Source organism: Malus domestica, chromosome 11 (assembly GCF_042453785.1).
Source record: "Malus domestica chromosome 11, GDT2T_hap1".
Classification (NCBI taxonomy): domain Eukaryota; kingdom Viridiplantae; phylum Streptophyta; class Magnoliopsida; order Rosales; family Rosaceae; genus Malus; species Malus domestica.
In genome coordinates this window covers 5876322-5892532 of record NC_091671.1, presented here as the reverse complement: position 1 = coordinate 5892532, position 16211 = coordinate 5876322, and the positions used below count along the sequence as shown (strand labels likewise).

The window sequence follows — 16211 nt, the reverse complement described above, 5'->3', positions numbered from 1 at the left end:
TTTATGTCTGAAGTTCGCTCACGTCTCTCAATTCATGTACAAAATTAAAGTCAGGAGATAAATTGTATTATTGGCACCGGACATCATGATGGCCGTGAACTCATGCTATAAAAGTTGCTCTCTCTAGCCCCGCCCCAATAAAACTCAATAAAACCCTTAGCTCTAAATCTCAAAATGACTAATTTTAGACGCAAGTATAAGATCAATGCTCGACAGATCAGCGGAGGATGCATAAGGCTACTAAAGGGAGAAAAACTTTGACAGGGTCATCCGGTCACATCATTCATAATACATGTTATACAAAAATTTGCTCCTATGTAGTTTGATTTCACTCGACTCGCACCAATTTGAGAGCTACTCTAATAAGACACCCTAATTGAAAATAACGAATCTGAATCATTGTCACGTTCTTACAAATTTTTGTATGAATCACGAACAAGAACGTCACAACTAGGAGAATTTGGTTGTATTGTCTGCCTATATTGGCGAAGGCAAGAATTGTCTTTGTTTGGGGGGGGGGGGGAGGGGAATTTAAAAGGATAAAATGTTGCTAAAAAATGTAGACAATCAAATCCTAAACATTAAACTAATCATTCTGACGAAATGTTTACAAATCTGTAATTGGGTAATACTGTAGTACATCTCAAACACAAACACAAATAATGACAACCCCAAACCAAAAGAACAAGACCATCAAAAACAAAGAGAAACATAAGAAAAAATTCATTAGACTGAAAAAGGTACCTAAAGACCAGTGGCAGAACTATAATTTTTTATGAGGAGGGGCCTCTCATAAAGGTTTTTTTTTCAATTTTTTTAAGCTGATGGTATTTACAAAGCTAATATATATATATATCAAAATCAAATGTTTAAAACAACATATGCACATATAATATTACATACTCACAAAAATTATAATTGTCCTGGACGAATTTTTATATTTTAAAATCGTTTTATTATAACCCCATTGCCTATACTATTAAACTCAATGAGATAAATAAAAATTTTACGAACTATAACTCTCATGTAATATGTAGAATAGAGCAGAAACAATAGAGAAACAAAGAAATTTAAAACTTATTTGTTGAATAGATTTCAAATTTAGGATTATAAAATGTATGAGATTTCAAAAAGAAAAGAGGAATTTTTTTAATTTTCATATTTAAAATTGAATGTTTTCTATTCAAAGAAAGGCAAAATATTGCTTTATTTTAAATGCTATTAATTTATGTTAAGGAGATAGATAAAATATTAAAGCTAATTGGGAGATGGGGTTATGCTTGAAACTTGGAAAACTGGACTTGAAGCAATAGAAAGATGCATAATTCCCTAATATATATATTTGTTTTAGAAAGCAAGCAATACAAAGATGCATAATTCCCTAATAAATATATTTGTTTTAGAAACCCAGGATAGGCCCAGGCAATCCCTGGTCCTTCCCTCCGCCAGTGAAGCCCTTGGCACCGCTGTGAAGGTAGTGCATGCAACCCTCGCTCTGTTTTAATAGAAATTTGAAGCCATTGTTCCCAAGGAAGAGGTTTAGGGTTACCGGTGCGATGCAGATGGTCATCCAGAGTCGCGCGCCATGTAATCGTAAACCAAGATCATCTCGCCATTATCGGCGCAGTAACCAATGAGTGAAACCAAATGGCGGTGGTGGAGTTGGGAGAGTAGCTCAATTTCTGTCTTGAACTCCCGGCCCCTTGTGATGACTCAGGTCTCAGTCTTTTGATAGCAACATGATTGGCACCACCGTCAATGTATCCTTTGTACACGTTGCCAAACCCGCCAACACCAATAATGAAAGTAACTTTGAAGTTTTTGGTGGCAGCTTTAATCTCAGCCAATGGAAAGTAACGACACAGATAAGGCGGTAAAGGTGACCTAGGGGTCTTTGTTGACTTTGTTTTTCCATCGTTGGAGCCAAAGGACTTGACTTTTCATCGTCGCTGGAAAATCAAAAACTCGTAGAAGGTCAGACAGAACGAGTATGCTGAAAACTACACCAATGACGAGGAACAGAGTTCTTGCGAAGCACCTGATACGGTGACTGGCTAGCTTTTTGCCTAACTGGCAATGAAGGACAAAACTGCCATGTCGTTTTGATAAATTTTCTGTATTTTGGGTAGGTTTATAAAACCAATTTAGCTCCGCCATGTCACTTCCAAATGAAGAAATTGTTGTGATTGGCTCATATTTTGAGCTGTTAACAATTAAGTGACTTTGTGTGTTATGCTTTCGGAATAGTGGCCAAATATGTCCATATCTCATTTTGGCTAATAGTGGAAGACAACAATGATGTTTCATGGGATTCCTTTGTTTTGGCATTTTTTATTCATTTCCCATTTGTATGCCGAAAGTGGTTTTGGGTTTTGAGAAAAGGGAGCATGATGGATCATCATTGTGTCTATGAAAAAAAGGAGAAGTTGACTCACTTTTCTGTCCATTTAATTGCAAGGAGCCGAAGTGGAGAAAAGAGAGAGAGAGCATTCGGCTCTCTCCTGAGAAGGCATCAGAGAGCATCCAAAGGGGGAGAGCATTCGGCTCTCCCATAGGAAAGCATGGGCATGGGTGAGAGAAAATCAAGAGAGCTAGAGTGAAAAGTATTCTAGTGAAAGAACTCTTTGGGTAAAGTGAGGCTCTTGGGAAAATTCTATGAGTGGGTGTGCAAGGGATTTGGGATTGGGTTATGTTGATTTAACTCATGTGTACTTGTACTGTTATTCTCATAGTGAAGAGCAATATCTCTCCGGGGACGTAGGCAGGATTTTTGCTGAACCTCGTAAATTTCTCGGTGTCTTTATTTCTTGTATTTTATTCTGTTCAACTGAGTGTGATTTTTGGTGAGGTTGTAATCTGAATCTCGTTTCCGCACTGATGAACGGGCCAAGGCACAACAATTGGTATCAGAGCATCGTTGGAGGCTTGGTTCGTTGGAGGTCCAGATTTGTTGTTCACCATGGAATTTTCAGTTGAGCAGTTTAATGGGAGAGGCAGTTTTACTCTTGGTAAAGGAGAGTAATGGAAGCCTGAAGAAATGGAAGCCGTGTTCAGGGATGCTTAGATCAACTGCGAAAGTTGATGTTGAGGAAGAAGACAAAGGCCTCTTTCTTCTTACCTCACTTTCAGATTTGTACGAGAACCTTGTGAAACTTTACTGCATGGAAAGTTACAGTAAGTTTGGAGCAGGAGCAAACTTCTTTGGTGTGGAATGATACACAAAGGAGACCATAGATGATGGTGGGCACAAGACTGCTTAAATTATTAAAGGTCGGAATCGTGGAAGAAAATTGGAAAGAGGATCTGAGAGAGACAGCAGGTTCAGATCCGGTTCCGGAGGCAAGGGTCCACAGTGCTACGGTGCAAGGCCGGGTTGTAGCAAGTTTATGGAGGAAGACTTTGAGTATGCCCTCTAGGTACTCGAAGCAACACTTCTCCTGGTGATGTTTAGTCTCAAGTGTTGCAAGGGATTTGCAGCAGGTGGAGCTATGGGATTCACAGGTGATGAGATGGTCCTAAAGGAAGAGAAGTGTGGGGAATTTTGTCTGGCTCGATGGGTTGTTGCTGGAAACGGGTGCACTGACGAGTTTCCAAGTTGCAGACAATAAAGAAGGGGAAAAAAAACTGTTGGAGGAGACGAGGATGTGTCGAGATCCTGTCTGAAGCTAAATTGTGATTTTTAGCTTGCAGCAGCTGCACATGCATTGGCAGTGACTGAATCGGAACAGGACCAACGAGGTTTATTCAGTGTGTGTATGCTGGTACGTAAGGCCAATGGACTTTGGTGATGGGTGCAAGGATTGTTTGCACAGTATATTCGCCAAGGTGGAGATTGTTGTGATTGGCTCATATTTTGAGCTGTTAACAATTAAGTGACTTTGTGTGTTATGCTTTCGGAATAGTGACCAAATATGTCCATATCTCATTTTGGCTAATAGTGGAAGACAACAATGATGTTTCATGGGATTCCTTTGTTTTGGCATTTTTTATTCATTTCCCATTTGTATGCCGAAAGTGGTTTTGGGTTTTGAGAAAAGGGAGCATGATGGATCATCATTGTGTCTATGAAAAAAAGGAGAAGTTGACTCACTTTTCTGTCCATTTAATTGCAAGGAGCCGAAGTGGAGAAAAGAGAGAGAGAGCATTCGGCTCTCTCCTGAGAAGGCATCAGAGAGCATCCAAAGGGGGAGAGCATTCGGCTCTCCCATAGGAAAGCATGGGCATGGGTGAGAGAAAATCAAGAGAGCTAGAGTGAAAAGTATTCTAGTGAAAGAACTCTTTGGGTAAAGTGAGGCTCTTGGGAAAATTCTATGAGTGGGTGTGCAAGGGATTTGGGATTGGGTTATGTTGATTTAACTCATGTGTACTTGTACTGTTATTCTCATAGTGAAGAGCAATATCTCTCCGGGGACGTAGGCAGGATTTTTGCTGAACCTCGTAAATTTCTCGGTGTCTTTATTTCTTGTATTTTATTCTGTTCAACTGAGTGTGATTTTTGGTGAGGTTGTAATCTGAATCTCGTTTCCGCACTGATGAACGGGCCAAGGCACAACAGAAATGATATGTCCTCTTCTTCCGATGCTCTGGTATTTTCCCCTTCACAATTAAAGCAGTTCCTTTTGCTTCTTTTTGCTTCTTTGAACTTTTGGTTTGAATTTGTTTGAGAAATGGGTTGGGACATTTTTGTGGGTTTTGAGTTGTTATGGGTTTAGATGCTTTGAGATGGAGACCTGGGTTAGGCCAATTGGATACGACATTGTGCATTCCCTTTGCAGCCTAGTTCGTATCCTCCACCTCTTAAATTATAGTAGTTTAGAATAATGTCTTGTCAATAGAAGAATTAAAATAAAAAATTACAAGGAGATGCACTCTGTCCATGTGTAGATGATTTCACATTCATCTGTTCTTTGACCTTTTGGAATCACACATTACTAGGTCTAATGACTTTAATGGCTAAGTGTCATCGAATAGCGAACTTGGGTCTTGATCGTAATTTTGGAGAAGAGGAAGAACTAAGGTTGTCAGCCTATGCATGGGTGAGGGTAGCCGATCCTAGTAATAGTGGTGAAGCAAATAGCGATCCTAGTAATAGTGGTGAAGCAAACAGCAAAGTACGTGGTTGACATATTTGGGCAAAATCATCCTTCTGCAACCAATGAAGTGTTTTGAGTGCATGAATTGCGGTCGGTCTATCGTGGATGGGAGGTTTTCTCCTCATCTGGAGAAGTGTATGGGAAAGGTAATTATCCGTCATATTTTCAGATAGTAGACATTTCCCCAGTTTTTATCTGTGACGTCCTTAAACGAGAGACTAATAGATAATGTGATTTGTTGCTCCACCGCAGGGTAGGAAGACTCACCTCAAGGTGACAAGAATTAGCACGGTTGCACAGACTCGGAATTCACAGGGAAACCCTGCTTCCACATACTCAACATATTCAAGTTCCAACAGCATAAGCCGGTTATCAAATGGAGCATCGGGTGTTGCTCGTGAGGAGTACTCGAATGGTGCATCGGAAGAGCCATGAAACAGGTTAAGCACTGGTGAGCTCCCCAAGTTACTTGGATGCAATGGATCTTGCATACTTGCTTAGTTCGTGATGTTTGTGGAAAATGAAGCCAAATTTTGAATAGCAGTCTTTTTCCGGTAGGAAGAATAGCGCCTTGGATACAACATTTTTGACCACATCTTGAATGATAATTCTAAATCTCTTAAAAGCTTGTTTTGTTTTCAAACTAAATCTAATTGTTTGCTCAATGTAAGTTGTCAAATTATGAATACAAACACGAGAAAATCCCAAATTGAAGAGATTAATTGCCGAATTAAGGAGGTACCGACAACTAATTCATTCTCTATTCCATTAATGGCTCATGTTTAGAGTTTAGACTGAGGAGTGGAATGTGTGTTGCAATACGACATCAAGCTATAGTCTCCAACCTCAGCTTCTCGTTGAGTAAATATGAAATTGCTTTGAGTTGTGGTAAATTGTTTTCTCCAGTAATTCTTACTTTTTTACCTTGAAATTTTGTAGTTTTCAAAATTTCATACATTTTAGTTTTTTTTTTTTCATCAGTCTTGTAAGCTAAAGTGAGAATTGTAGGGCACTTTCATACATATGTTAGTTTCGTAAGAAACCTCTGTTAACCCGTGACGTTGCACTTACGTTTACAATTACTAGGTGCCACCTATCAATTTGGGCTCACATGGACATTAAAAAAAATTTTAAAAAAATATAGGTAACTCTCACTTTAATACCTTAAAGTATCATGAAATTCCAACTTTCATACTTGATATTTTTTCCATCCCACTTTCATACCTAAAGTTTAAATTTTGTGACACTTTCATACTTATGTTTGTCTTTTTGTCAAATACTAATTTAATTGATGACATGGTATGCCACTAGACGATGACTATGCAAAAACGTGGCACGGTAGGTCCCGCATAGTCAAGATAAAAGTGTTCCACAATCCTTACTTTTATGTATGAGACTGTGATAAAAAAAAAAACTTAATGTATAAAAATTTTAAAATCACGATATTTCAAAATACTAAAATGAGAATTATGTTTTTTCTTTTTTGGTCGGGCTTTAATCCCACATAGTCTCCTCAAGCAAAGTTTTAAACGAGTCACTCTTTCTCAACCATCACAAATTGTATATTAATTAAGTTCATTTCTTAATTAAAAAATAAAATAAAAAACAATTCTTGTTCATGTGCACTGTACAATTTATGTGTCACTAGACGGCATCCCCAATCCAAGTGAGCACATAGGAAGTTTCAAAAGTTGGAATTTCAGGATAGGTAGTAAAGTGAGAATTCTTTTTTAATTTTTTAATGTTGGCATGAGCTATAGATTTTTTTAATTTTTTAATGTTCACATGAGCTATAGAGCGTAGGCACCACATGATGCATTACTGAAGGTTCTAACAGAAAGACGATTAATAGAAGAATGAAAATATCTCACAATCCTCATTTTAAATATGAGATGAAAAAAATTTAATATATAAAGGTTTGAATATCACGACACTTTAAGTTAGTAAAAAAGGAATTATCTTTTTTTCTTTGTTCGGGGTTTAGTCCCACATATTTTCATCGAACAAAGTTTTAACGAGGTCAATCTTTCTTAAGCACCGCAACTTGCATCTTAATTAACTTCGTCTCTTAATAAAAAAATAAAATAAAAAACATTTTGTTCATGTGGGCCTGTACAAGTGTTGTGTAACTGGGCCCATCCCCATGTGAGGACATAGAAAGTTTCAACAGCTGTCCCCCAGTGGCCTTTAAAAGTGAAATCAGAGGGTTATTAAAAGGTTTTTTTTTTTTTTTTTTTGTTTTTTAAATACATCAATATTTTTACATTAAGAGGAGAAAGAGAGTTCAATTAAGTCACACAATAAGCAGTGTAATTTGGTATCAACTTTGTTATTCACGAGATTCGAACTTAAGGTCTTCTACTTTCAAATGAAGAAGAATACCACTAAACTGTAGTACTAAATGGCGAGAACTATTCAAAGGTGGATTACAATAGATTGACCAAAGACTAACTACAGACCAATCACAAGATTTTCACATGATTATATGATTACAAATTTACAAACTCAAAACAATTGTGATTTTCACCTGATTTTCCGGTAATATAATTGCAACTCAAAAGAAGAGGTGGGATTGTCACGTGATTTTCCGATAAACGAAGAGGAACAGAGGATAGGAAGTTTCCTATTTATTAATAGTTAATGAAATATTAATAAAAGTTATTGATTAGTGTTTACTTACAGCACAATTTCACGTGTTGGTGATATAATTAGAAAAGAGAGCGCCTCGTTTAGTGTGAGAAGCAGTAAGAAACCCGCTAGAAACCATTAAGCACCGCCTTGGCGCCTTGCTATTTGGGAAATATAAAAAAATTAATAGCCGCACGATTCGCATCCACTTTGAGTTAACGGCCACGATGATGCCGTCCCATGCTCCCCATAAAGATACGGATGGTTTTGCCGAAATTTTCTGCTACTTGTCGGAAATATTGCTGTGGGGCCGTCAATGTAGGCCTCGGGTGCACATTAGATCGGAGGATACGGTGGGAAGAAGGTGGGTGTCAGCGACGCTAGAGTCGGAAAACGGAGAAGATGGTTTGGTTCGACTGGATTTTTATCTTGGTAATTCGGCTGGGTTGTAAGGTGGCGCCGATTATGTTTGAATGGGTCGAGTGTCAAAAATGGAGCCACCCGGGTAGGGGCTGCCATGGCAGCCAAGCCATCTCGACGAAGACGACGGGAGAATTTTTTTTAATTTTAATTTTGACATTAAAAAGTTAATTTTTTTTAATTTCAAAATTAAAATTATATAGTAATACTTAATTAAATTTGGGAGACCTATTTATTTGACAAATATATAAGAGAATTTTTAACGAAATTGTAATAGAATGATTATATTAATTCATGACAACCATTTTCAAAGATTACATTGATCATTTTCAATTTCAAAATAAATCAATTTCATAAATAATTTATAATAACAAGAAAATTAATATTAAATTATAAAATAACAAAATGTAATTGAAAAGTTTCAATTTTAAAAAATCCTCTAAACATTTATCTTCTCTTTTTATTATCTCACAATTTCACATGTTCTGATTTAACTAGTGATTACCACCGTTTAGCAGTGGCACTCTCCCAGAAAAGAGAGCGCCTCGTTTTTCACGAGAAGCACCATCTGGAAACCATTAAGCAGCGCCTCGCTGTTTGTGTAAATTAAAAATTTTAAGGCCGCACGATTTGCTTCCACCTTGAATCAACGGCCATAATGTTGTAGTCCGCAGGCCACCCATAAAACGATCCGGATCTGGATCCATGGGACAACTTTTGAACTAAAAGATTAATTACAAGTTCTTTTATGGTCAACAGACCAATCACAAGTAATTTTTTGGTCAACTGACCAATCACAAGTTCATTACGAGGGATGCATCAATAATTACAATCTCAAAAGCCTTTCTTCTACATTGAGCTACTGGCAGACTAAGGGCTGGTTTGGTATTGCTGTGCTTTGAAAAAAAGCTGCTGTGAGAATAAGCGGCTGTGCTGTGAGAATAAGCGGCTGTGAAATAAAGCCAGTAGAGTGTTTGGTAAACTTTTTTGTGAAAGTGCTTTTGGAAAAAAAAGCAGGATGATAGTGTGTCTTTTCATTAAAGGAGCACTGTAGCTCCGTGTGCTTTGAAAAAACTGGCTTTTTTTCAAAGCAGCAAATAGCAGCTTCAGCTTTTCCTTTGATTTTCAGCTTATTCTCACAGCAGCTTCCAAAATAAGCCATTTTTTTTCAGTTTACCAAACACAAATATGACCCTCAGCTTTTTTTCACAGTGGCTTTTTTTTAAATCACCTCAATCCCAAACGGGGCCTAAGGCAACCAAGAGAAAAATGGCTGCCGCTTTGATCGGACAGGCTTTTATCTCCGCTTCCATCCAGGTGCTGTGTGACAGAATTGCTTCAGCCGACTTCGGTGACTTATTCCGGCAGAAGAAGCTGGATGAACCCCTCCTCATGAAACTGAAGATGACGCTGCTCACGCTTTCTGCAGTCCTCGATGATGCGGAAGAGAAGCAAATTTCAAACCATGCTGTGAGAGAATGGCTCGACGAGCTCAAACATGCTGTCTTGGACGCGGAGGACTTGCTGGATGAGATCGACACTGAAGCTTTGCGATGCAAGGTGGAAGGTGAAGGTCAAACCGAGAAATTCACCAACAAGGTGTGGAACTTCTTCTCTACTTCTCGTAGTCATTTTTATCAAAGCATGAATGTTGAGATACAAGGGTTATTACGAAGGCTGGATGACTTTGTGCAACAGAAAGTTGCCCTTGGTCTGACAGAAGTTGTTGCGAGGAAGGTTTCACAAAGAACTCCAACAACTTCCTTGATTCATGAACCTTTTGTATATGGAAGAGACGAAGATAAAGAAAATTTATCAAAAGTCTTGTTCTCTGATGATGCGAGCGACGATGATGTATCTATCGTCACCATTGTTGGTATGGGCGGGGTTGGCAAGACGACCCTTGCTCGAGCCCTTTACAACGATGATAAGGTGAACGAGCACTTTACCCTTAAATCTTGGGCATGTGTTTCAGAAGATTATGATGTTATTAGGGTGACTAAAACTCTTCTCGAGTCGGTCACTTCAAAACCTTGTAAGATGGCTGATTTGAATTTGCTTCAAGTTGAACTTAGAGAACAGCTGAGGGGAAAGAAATTCTTATTTGTGTTGGATGACCTTTGGAATGACAACTATTCTGAATTGAAGCGCCTGCAGGCTCCTTTTACTTCCGGGGCAAGGGGAAGTAAAGTCATCGTGACAACACGAAGCGGAAAGGTCGCATCTCACATGAATAATGTTCCCATTCAACACTTGGAGCCTTTGTCGCACGAAGATTGTTGGATGTTACTTGCAAACCATGCATTTGGAAACAAAAACCACAATGCACATCCAACTTTGGAAGAAATTGGCAAGAAAATTGCACGCAAGTGCAATGGGTTGCCTTTAGCAGCAGAAACACTCGGGGGTCTATTACGCTGCCAGAGAGACTTCAAGGAATGGAATAAATTATTAAATAGTAGACTTTGGGAGCTACCTGATGATGAAAGTGGTACCCTTCCAGCCCTGCGGTTGAGCTATCATTATCTCCCTGCTCAGTTCAAACGGTGCTTTGTGTACTGTTCACTACTTCCAAAAGACTTTTTTTTCAAGAAGGAAGATATGGTTCTACTTTGGATGGCCGAAGGTTTAATTCCACAAGGTTTAAATGGGCAAAGAATGGAAGAGACGGCTAGAAGTTACTTTGACGAACTGGTATCACGATCACTACTTCATAAATCAGGGGAGCATGGTTTCACAATGCATGATCTTCTTAACGACTTGGGTCAGTTCATGTCTAGGGGATTTTTTCTCAGGTTGGAAGAGAGGGAATCACAAGAAGTTAAAAGACTTCGTCATTTGTCATATGCTAGGGGAGAAATTGATGCTGCTAAAAAATTTGAGCCATTAAATGGGGCAAAGTGTCTGCGGACCTTCCTACCTATCTTATTATATGACTCGTTCTTCCACATAAGTAAAAAGTTCCTACAAGATTTGTTGCCATCCCTGAAACGTTTACGGGTTTTATCATTGTCGCGTTATCAAAATGTTGCTGAAGTACCTGATTCTGTGGGCAATCTCATTCACCTGCGCTACCTGGATCTCTCCCGGACGGCAATTGTAAGCTTACCTGGTGCAGTTTGCACTCTCTACAATTTGCAGACGTTGCTGTTGTCATATTGTCGTGCTCTCATTGAACTGCCAGCAGACATGACAAAATTGATAAATTTACGGACATTAACGTTGGCAGGTTGCTGGTCCCTTACTAAATTACCAGCAGATATGAGGGAATTGAGTAGTTTGCATTACCTCGATGTCAGTGGAACAAAAATACAAGGGATGCCAGTGGAAATTGGAAGACTAAAAAGTTTGAGAACATTAACTGATTTCGTTGTGGGGAAATCTACCGGGTCTAGCATTGGAGAATTAAGGGAGTTGCAGCATCTTCAAGGAAGACTTCGTATTTCAAAGTTGCACAATGGAGTTCATGTTGTGGATGCATTGGAAGCCAATTTGAAGGATAAGAAAGAAATCAAGGACTTAGAGTTGGCATGGGATGTGGAGGAAGCCGATGATTCCCAAAAGGAGAGAGATGTGCTTGACAAGCTCCAACCTTCTGCAAATTTGGAGAAACTGACTATCAGATTCTATGGAGGGTTCAGCTTCCCAAATTGGTTAGGAAACTCTAATTCCTTCTCGAACATACAGTTCATGTGTATCAGTGATTGTAAGTATTGTTTGTCCTTGCCAAGTTTTGGGCAGCTGCCCACTCTTAAAGAGCTACGCATCGAAAGGATGAATTTTGTTACGAAAGTTGGTGATGAATTCTATGTTGATCTTAATGGAGCTTCTGTAATTCAGCCATTTCGGTCTCTGAAGACGCTAGAGTTTGAGGAGATGCCAGAGTGGGAGGATTGGCTACCGAGTCCAAGTGGAGGTCAATGTTCAGACTTTCCTTGTCTCCAAGAGCTGATAATAAGGAAATGTCCGAAGCTGAGAGGATACTTGCCCAATCGTCTTGCATGCTTGAAAACACTTAGGGTGTATAGGTGTGAATATCTACATCTGCATGATGAATGGGCCAGTATTAACATGGACTACTTACAGAATTCATTGGAAATAGATATTGGAGGATGCCCAGGTCTGTTACCATTAATAGAGAGAGTAGAGAAGAAGTTCTTGTCCACACTTGGAATTTCTAATTTTGATGCAATACAGTGCCTGCCCAAAATGAAATGTCTTCGAAGTTTGGATCTCTGGAATTGCCCAACCGTGTCGTCATTAGAGTTCTTATCTCATGAGATGATGGCCGAATTGTCGTCACTTGAGAATTTGGCGATAATCACGAGTTTTCATTCAGTGAGGTCCTTCCCGTTGGGCGTTTTCCCCAAACTTTCATCTCTTTCAATCAGTGGTTGTGAGAATCTGGAATCCTTTTCTATTGAAGGAGTTGATCAGAACCTAAGCCATCTCAATCGGCTAGAAATCCGCAACTGTCCAAATCTGGCGTCTTTCCCGGACGGAGGATTGCCCACTCCCAACTTGAGACAATTGTCAGTCTGGGGATGCAAGAATTTGAAGTCGTTCCCCGTACGAATTCGCACCCTCACCGCCCTTGAAGGATTGGGATTAGACGATCTTCCAAATCTTGTATCATTTGCCCAAGGGGGTTTGCCTCCCAACCTGCAATATTTTAGGGTTACACGTTGCGACAAAGTGAAGCCTTCAGTGGAGTGGGGATTACAAGTACTTGTCTCCCTTAAACGATTTACAATTGCTGGCGAGATCTGGGCACCGTTGCTCAAGGAACAGCTGCTCCCTACTTCTCTTCAAGAGCTAACTATTGACGATTGCCCAAGTCTGGAATTCCTGCCACGAGAGGGACTTCAACACCTCACTTCTCTTCAATATCTAAATATTTATCGTTGCCCAAGTCTGGAATTCCTTCCAGCAGAGGGACTTCTACACCTCACTTCTCTTCAATATCTAACTATTGAAGATTGTCCAAAACTCCAATTCCTGCCAGAAAACGGTTTGCCGCCATCTCTTTCTTCCCTGAAGATCTACTCTTGTTCCGCCCTGGAGAAAAGGTATGAGGATAAGATGGGAGAAGATTGGGCCAAGATATCTCACATTCCTTTAATAAAGATAGGCAAACAAGTCATCATATCTGTATGAGCTCTGTCTCTCTCATACAAAGTTGTTCTTTTCGGCATTTGACTCTCAGGTAGTTTGCATCTAATTAACTTCAATAGTTTGAAAAATAAAAGACATAATAGAAATAAGAATCATAGCATATTGATCAATTTTTTCTTTGCAGCAAAGAAGACACATATTGATCAACATAATAAAAACCATCAATTCTGCTTATTTTGGTCTGCAGAAGCCTACACAAACTTGCATCCACACTTTCCTCCTCCTCCATTGGCAGGCTGTCTCGTTTTCCTTATTCAGGTACCAGATTGATGCTTGCGTAGATACTTTATGCTCTTGTGGTTCCAATCATATAATCGTAGCTGACAAATGGAAACATGTGTGCAGATAAATCTTTCGAGGTGTGTTTTCTGATGTTTCTTTTCGTTTCGTTCTTTTTATTTATCTCCAACATAAACTTCTTGATGAGAGACACAGAGAGAGAGAGAGAGAGAGAGAGAGAGAGAGAGAGAGTGAGTGGGGAGGGAGGGGCAGAGAATAGGAAATGTTTTTGAAAGTTTTGAGAATCAAAGCTGCAGATAAGTTTCTCAGTAGCTCATGTGTAATGCATTATTCAACTGTTCTGTATTCTTTTTACCGTTTCTCAGTTGCGTGAATCAGCATTAGTTATCAAGACTCTTGTAAAATCAATCCTAAGTATCTGTTAATACAATGTGACAGGACAGACTCATTTATGGCCTTTGTGGATGCGGCAGCGAGCTAACTGTGGTGTGGAACTGTAAACTAGAATTACCCAAGGGAACAGATGCTAGCTTGCATCAATTACTGGGCCTGTCTGGCAAGAGTAAACAGCCGTGGCATGCTTTTATAGTTTTCTTCCGATGTCCTAGTAATCTTCACGCTGGTGCAAGAGATATATCATGTAGGTAACCTTTGGACGATTTCTTTTTTTTAATCATTCTGATTTCGTTTTTATATGGTGGCTTTTATGTTGGTGCGGATGAGTTTCTTTACAAACACAAATTCGTAATTGCTGCAGAGTCCTTATTGTGGAACTTAAGAGGCGATTGTCTGAGGCAACGGATGTTAGCTCACATCAATTTCCTAAGCATTTTTGGCTTGAAGATGATGCACCTCTAAAGGAAGATGATGGAACCCCAGGATGATATATTTCTTTGTCATATGGGCGTGGTTTGAATACGGTGGCCTGATATCTCATCTTCTTTCAATGCCATTATCATCTTCAAGTTGGTGTATCTACGCTTTTCCTTACAAATGTAAACTGGTAATAGATCTTTAATTGAATACTGCAGATGAGCTTTAATTTACGTTCTCTCTTACCATGTAACATCTTATGCAGAGGATATGATGCTTCGTTTTAACAAATGTTAACTGAATATATGTTTCAGTTTTGTCCCTCACAATATCTCTGTTTTATATAGATTGCATATCATTTAAAAATTAAAAAAATAAATTCATGTTAATGTAATTTACAAATCTTATACTTCTTAGAGAGAATTAATTTACGAAGCAACAATAATCGGATCTATTTAAAACTGTAATAGTTAGTTTTGTTCATTCTTTATCATCAATGATCAATCTGTCCATTGAATTTTACTTTCATCTCTGCATTTAGGGGAGTTTGTTGAGCTGATATGTAAGTAAAGCAAAAGCATCCGAGATGGCATTCATGTTGAATAGCTATCACAAGAAGCAGGCATTTCAAAATTTCATATGTAGTAGGAGTGTGAGAAAACAGATGGGGGTAAACCTCTTTGTATCCTTTTCCCCTGCCTCTAATTTCTGGAGGACTCTAAATGTTTATTTTTCCAGTTACAACTGCAGTTTTTTCTTACCGTATTGCTTATTTTGAACTACAGAAGCCTAACATGGGTGGCACAAACTCGCATCTGTACTTCCCTCCTTCCGCGTTGGCAGGTTGTCTCATTTTCTTGATCCCAGGACCATCTTAAAGCTTGCGTAGATATGTTATATGCTCTTGTAGATCTGGCTATAAATTTGCAGCAACAATGGAAAGCTGCACGTAATTAGATCTTATAGCAGAAGATGTGGAGGTGTGCTTTTTGACGTTTCTCTTCCTTTCGTTTTTTTTCTTCATCATCAGCATAACGAGATAGCGAACAAGAAAAAAATGAAAAGTTGTGAGAATAAAACTTCATATGATTGAATGTTCTCCATTTTTTTTCTTTTTAAAAGTCCTTAAAACTAATAGACACTGTGATCCTTTCGTCCACCAAAGAATAGAGGGAATGCATGTGAAAGCCGGAGCTGAATTTTTATGCCATTGACCTGTCCTTGGAGCACTCGGGAAACTGGAAATTTCATTTCAGAAGCGCCTCAGTTGGAAGCTCCATGTACTACCCATTTTCTCTTTAACAAATCCACCTCATTTATCTTCCCCTTATCCAATCCGTACACATGCAAGCTTTTGATGCGCCCAACAAAAAAAACAAAACAAAACAAAACAAAACTCAACAAACAGAAAAGTAGAAAGATTCAATATTTTGAGAGAAAAGAGAAAGATTGGAAAATAGGATGATGGGTTTTGATAAACTCAATGTGGTTACGGTGTTCTTGAAGACCAGGAGAGATCTCAGCAAATGGGGTCATAGTCACAGGAATCCATGAGAAGGGAGAGAAGAAGATGATGGTGTCGTGGGGGTAGAAAAAGTAGAAAAAGAAACCATTCCGTGCATGTTCAGAGGAATCAGAAGAGCAGATTCTTGCTCTTAGGGTCGATTTCCTACGACCAGAGGTGCGACTGCACCTCCTTGCTCCTATGTGGCTTCCACTGTCTACCTAACTTGTGTGTTGCACAAGGATCAAACCAACGTAGTTATACCCACCTTCACAAATTTAAGGATTCGAGTTTTAGGTGATAACCCTAGCTAGAGGCTAAACTTGAGAGAATAAGGT

General features: G+C 39.0%; 1 protein-coding gene across 11 annotated transcripts; it reads left to right on the top strand.

The window, feature by feature from the left end:
• The first annotated feature begins 9396 nt into the window (after nucleotides 1-9396).
• LOC103422670 (putative disease resistance RPP13-like protein 1) lies at nucleotides 9397-15472 on the top strand. Of its 11 annotated transcripts, none has more exons than XM_029088220.2 (6): nucleotides 9397-13347; nucleotides 13504-13574; nucleotides 14000-14196; nucleotides 14314-14559; nucleotides 14911-15039; nucleotides 15155-15472. In XM_029088220.2, exon 1 carries the CDS (start codon nucleotides 9411-9413, stop codon nucleotides 13296-13298), a length of 3888 nt encoding a protein of 1295 aa, XP_028944053.1. In that variant the 5' UTR covers nucleotides 9397-9410; the 3' UTR covers nucleotides 13299-13347; nucleotides 13504-13574; nucleotides 14000-14196; nucleotides 14314-14559; nucleotides 14911-15039; nucleotides 15155-15472. The 11 variants fall into 11 exon arrangements, with proteins under 11 accessions (XP_028944053.1, XP_028944052.1, XP_070664375.1 ...); XM_029088219.2 differs by having other exon boundaries at nucleotides 13995-14196; XM_070808274.1 differs by having other exon boundaries at nucleotides 13504-13675.
• The last annotated feature ends 739 nt before the right edge of the window (nucleotides 15473-16211 follow it).

Excerpts from the sequence above, each read along its gene's own strand:
- LOC103422670 (XM_029088220.2), top strand. The coding sequence starts at position 9,411 with ATGGCTGCCGCTTTGATCGGACAGGCTTTTATCTCCGCTTCCATCCAG.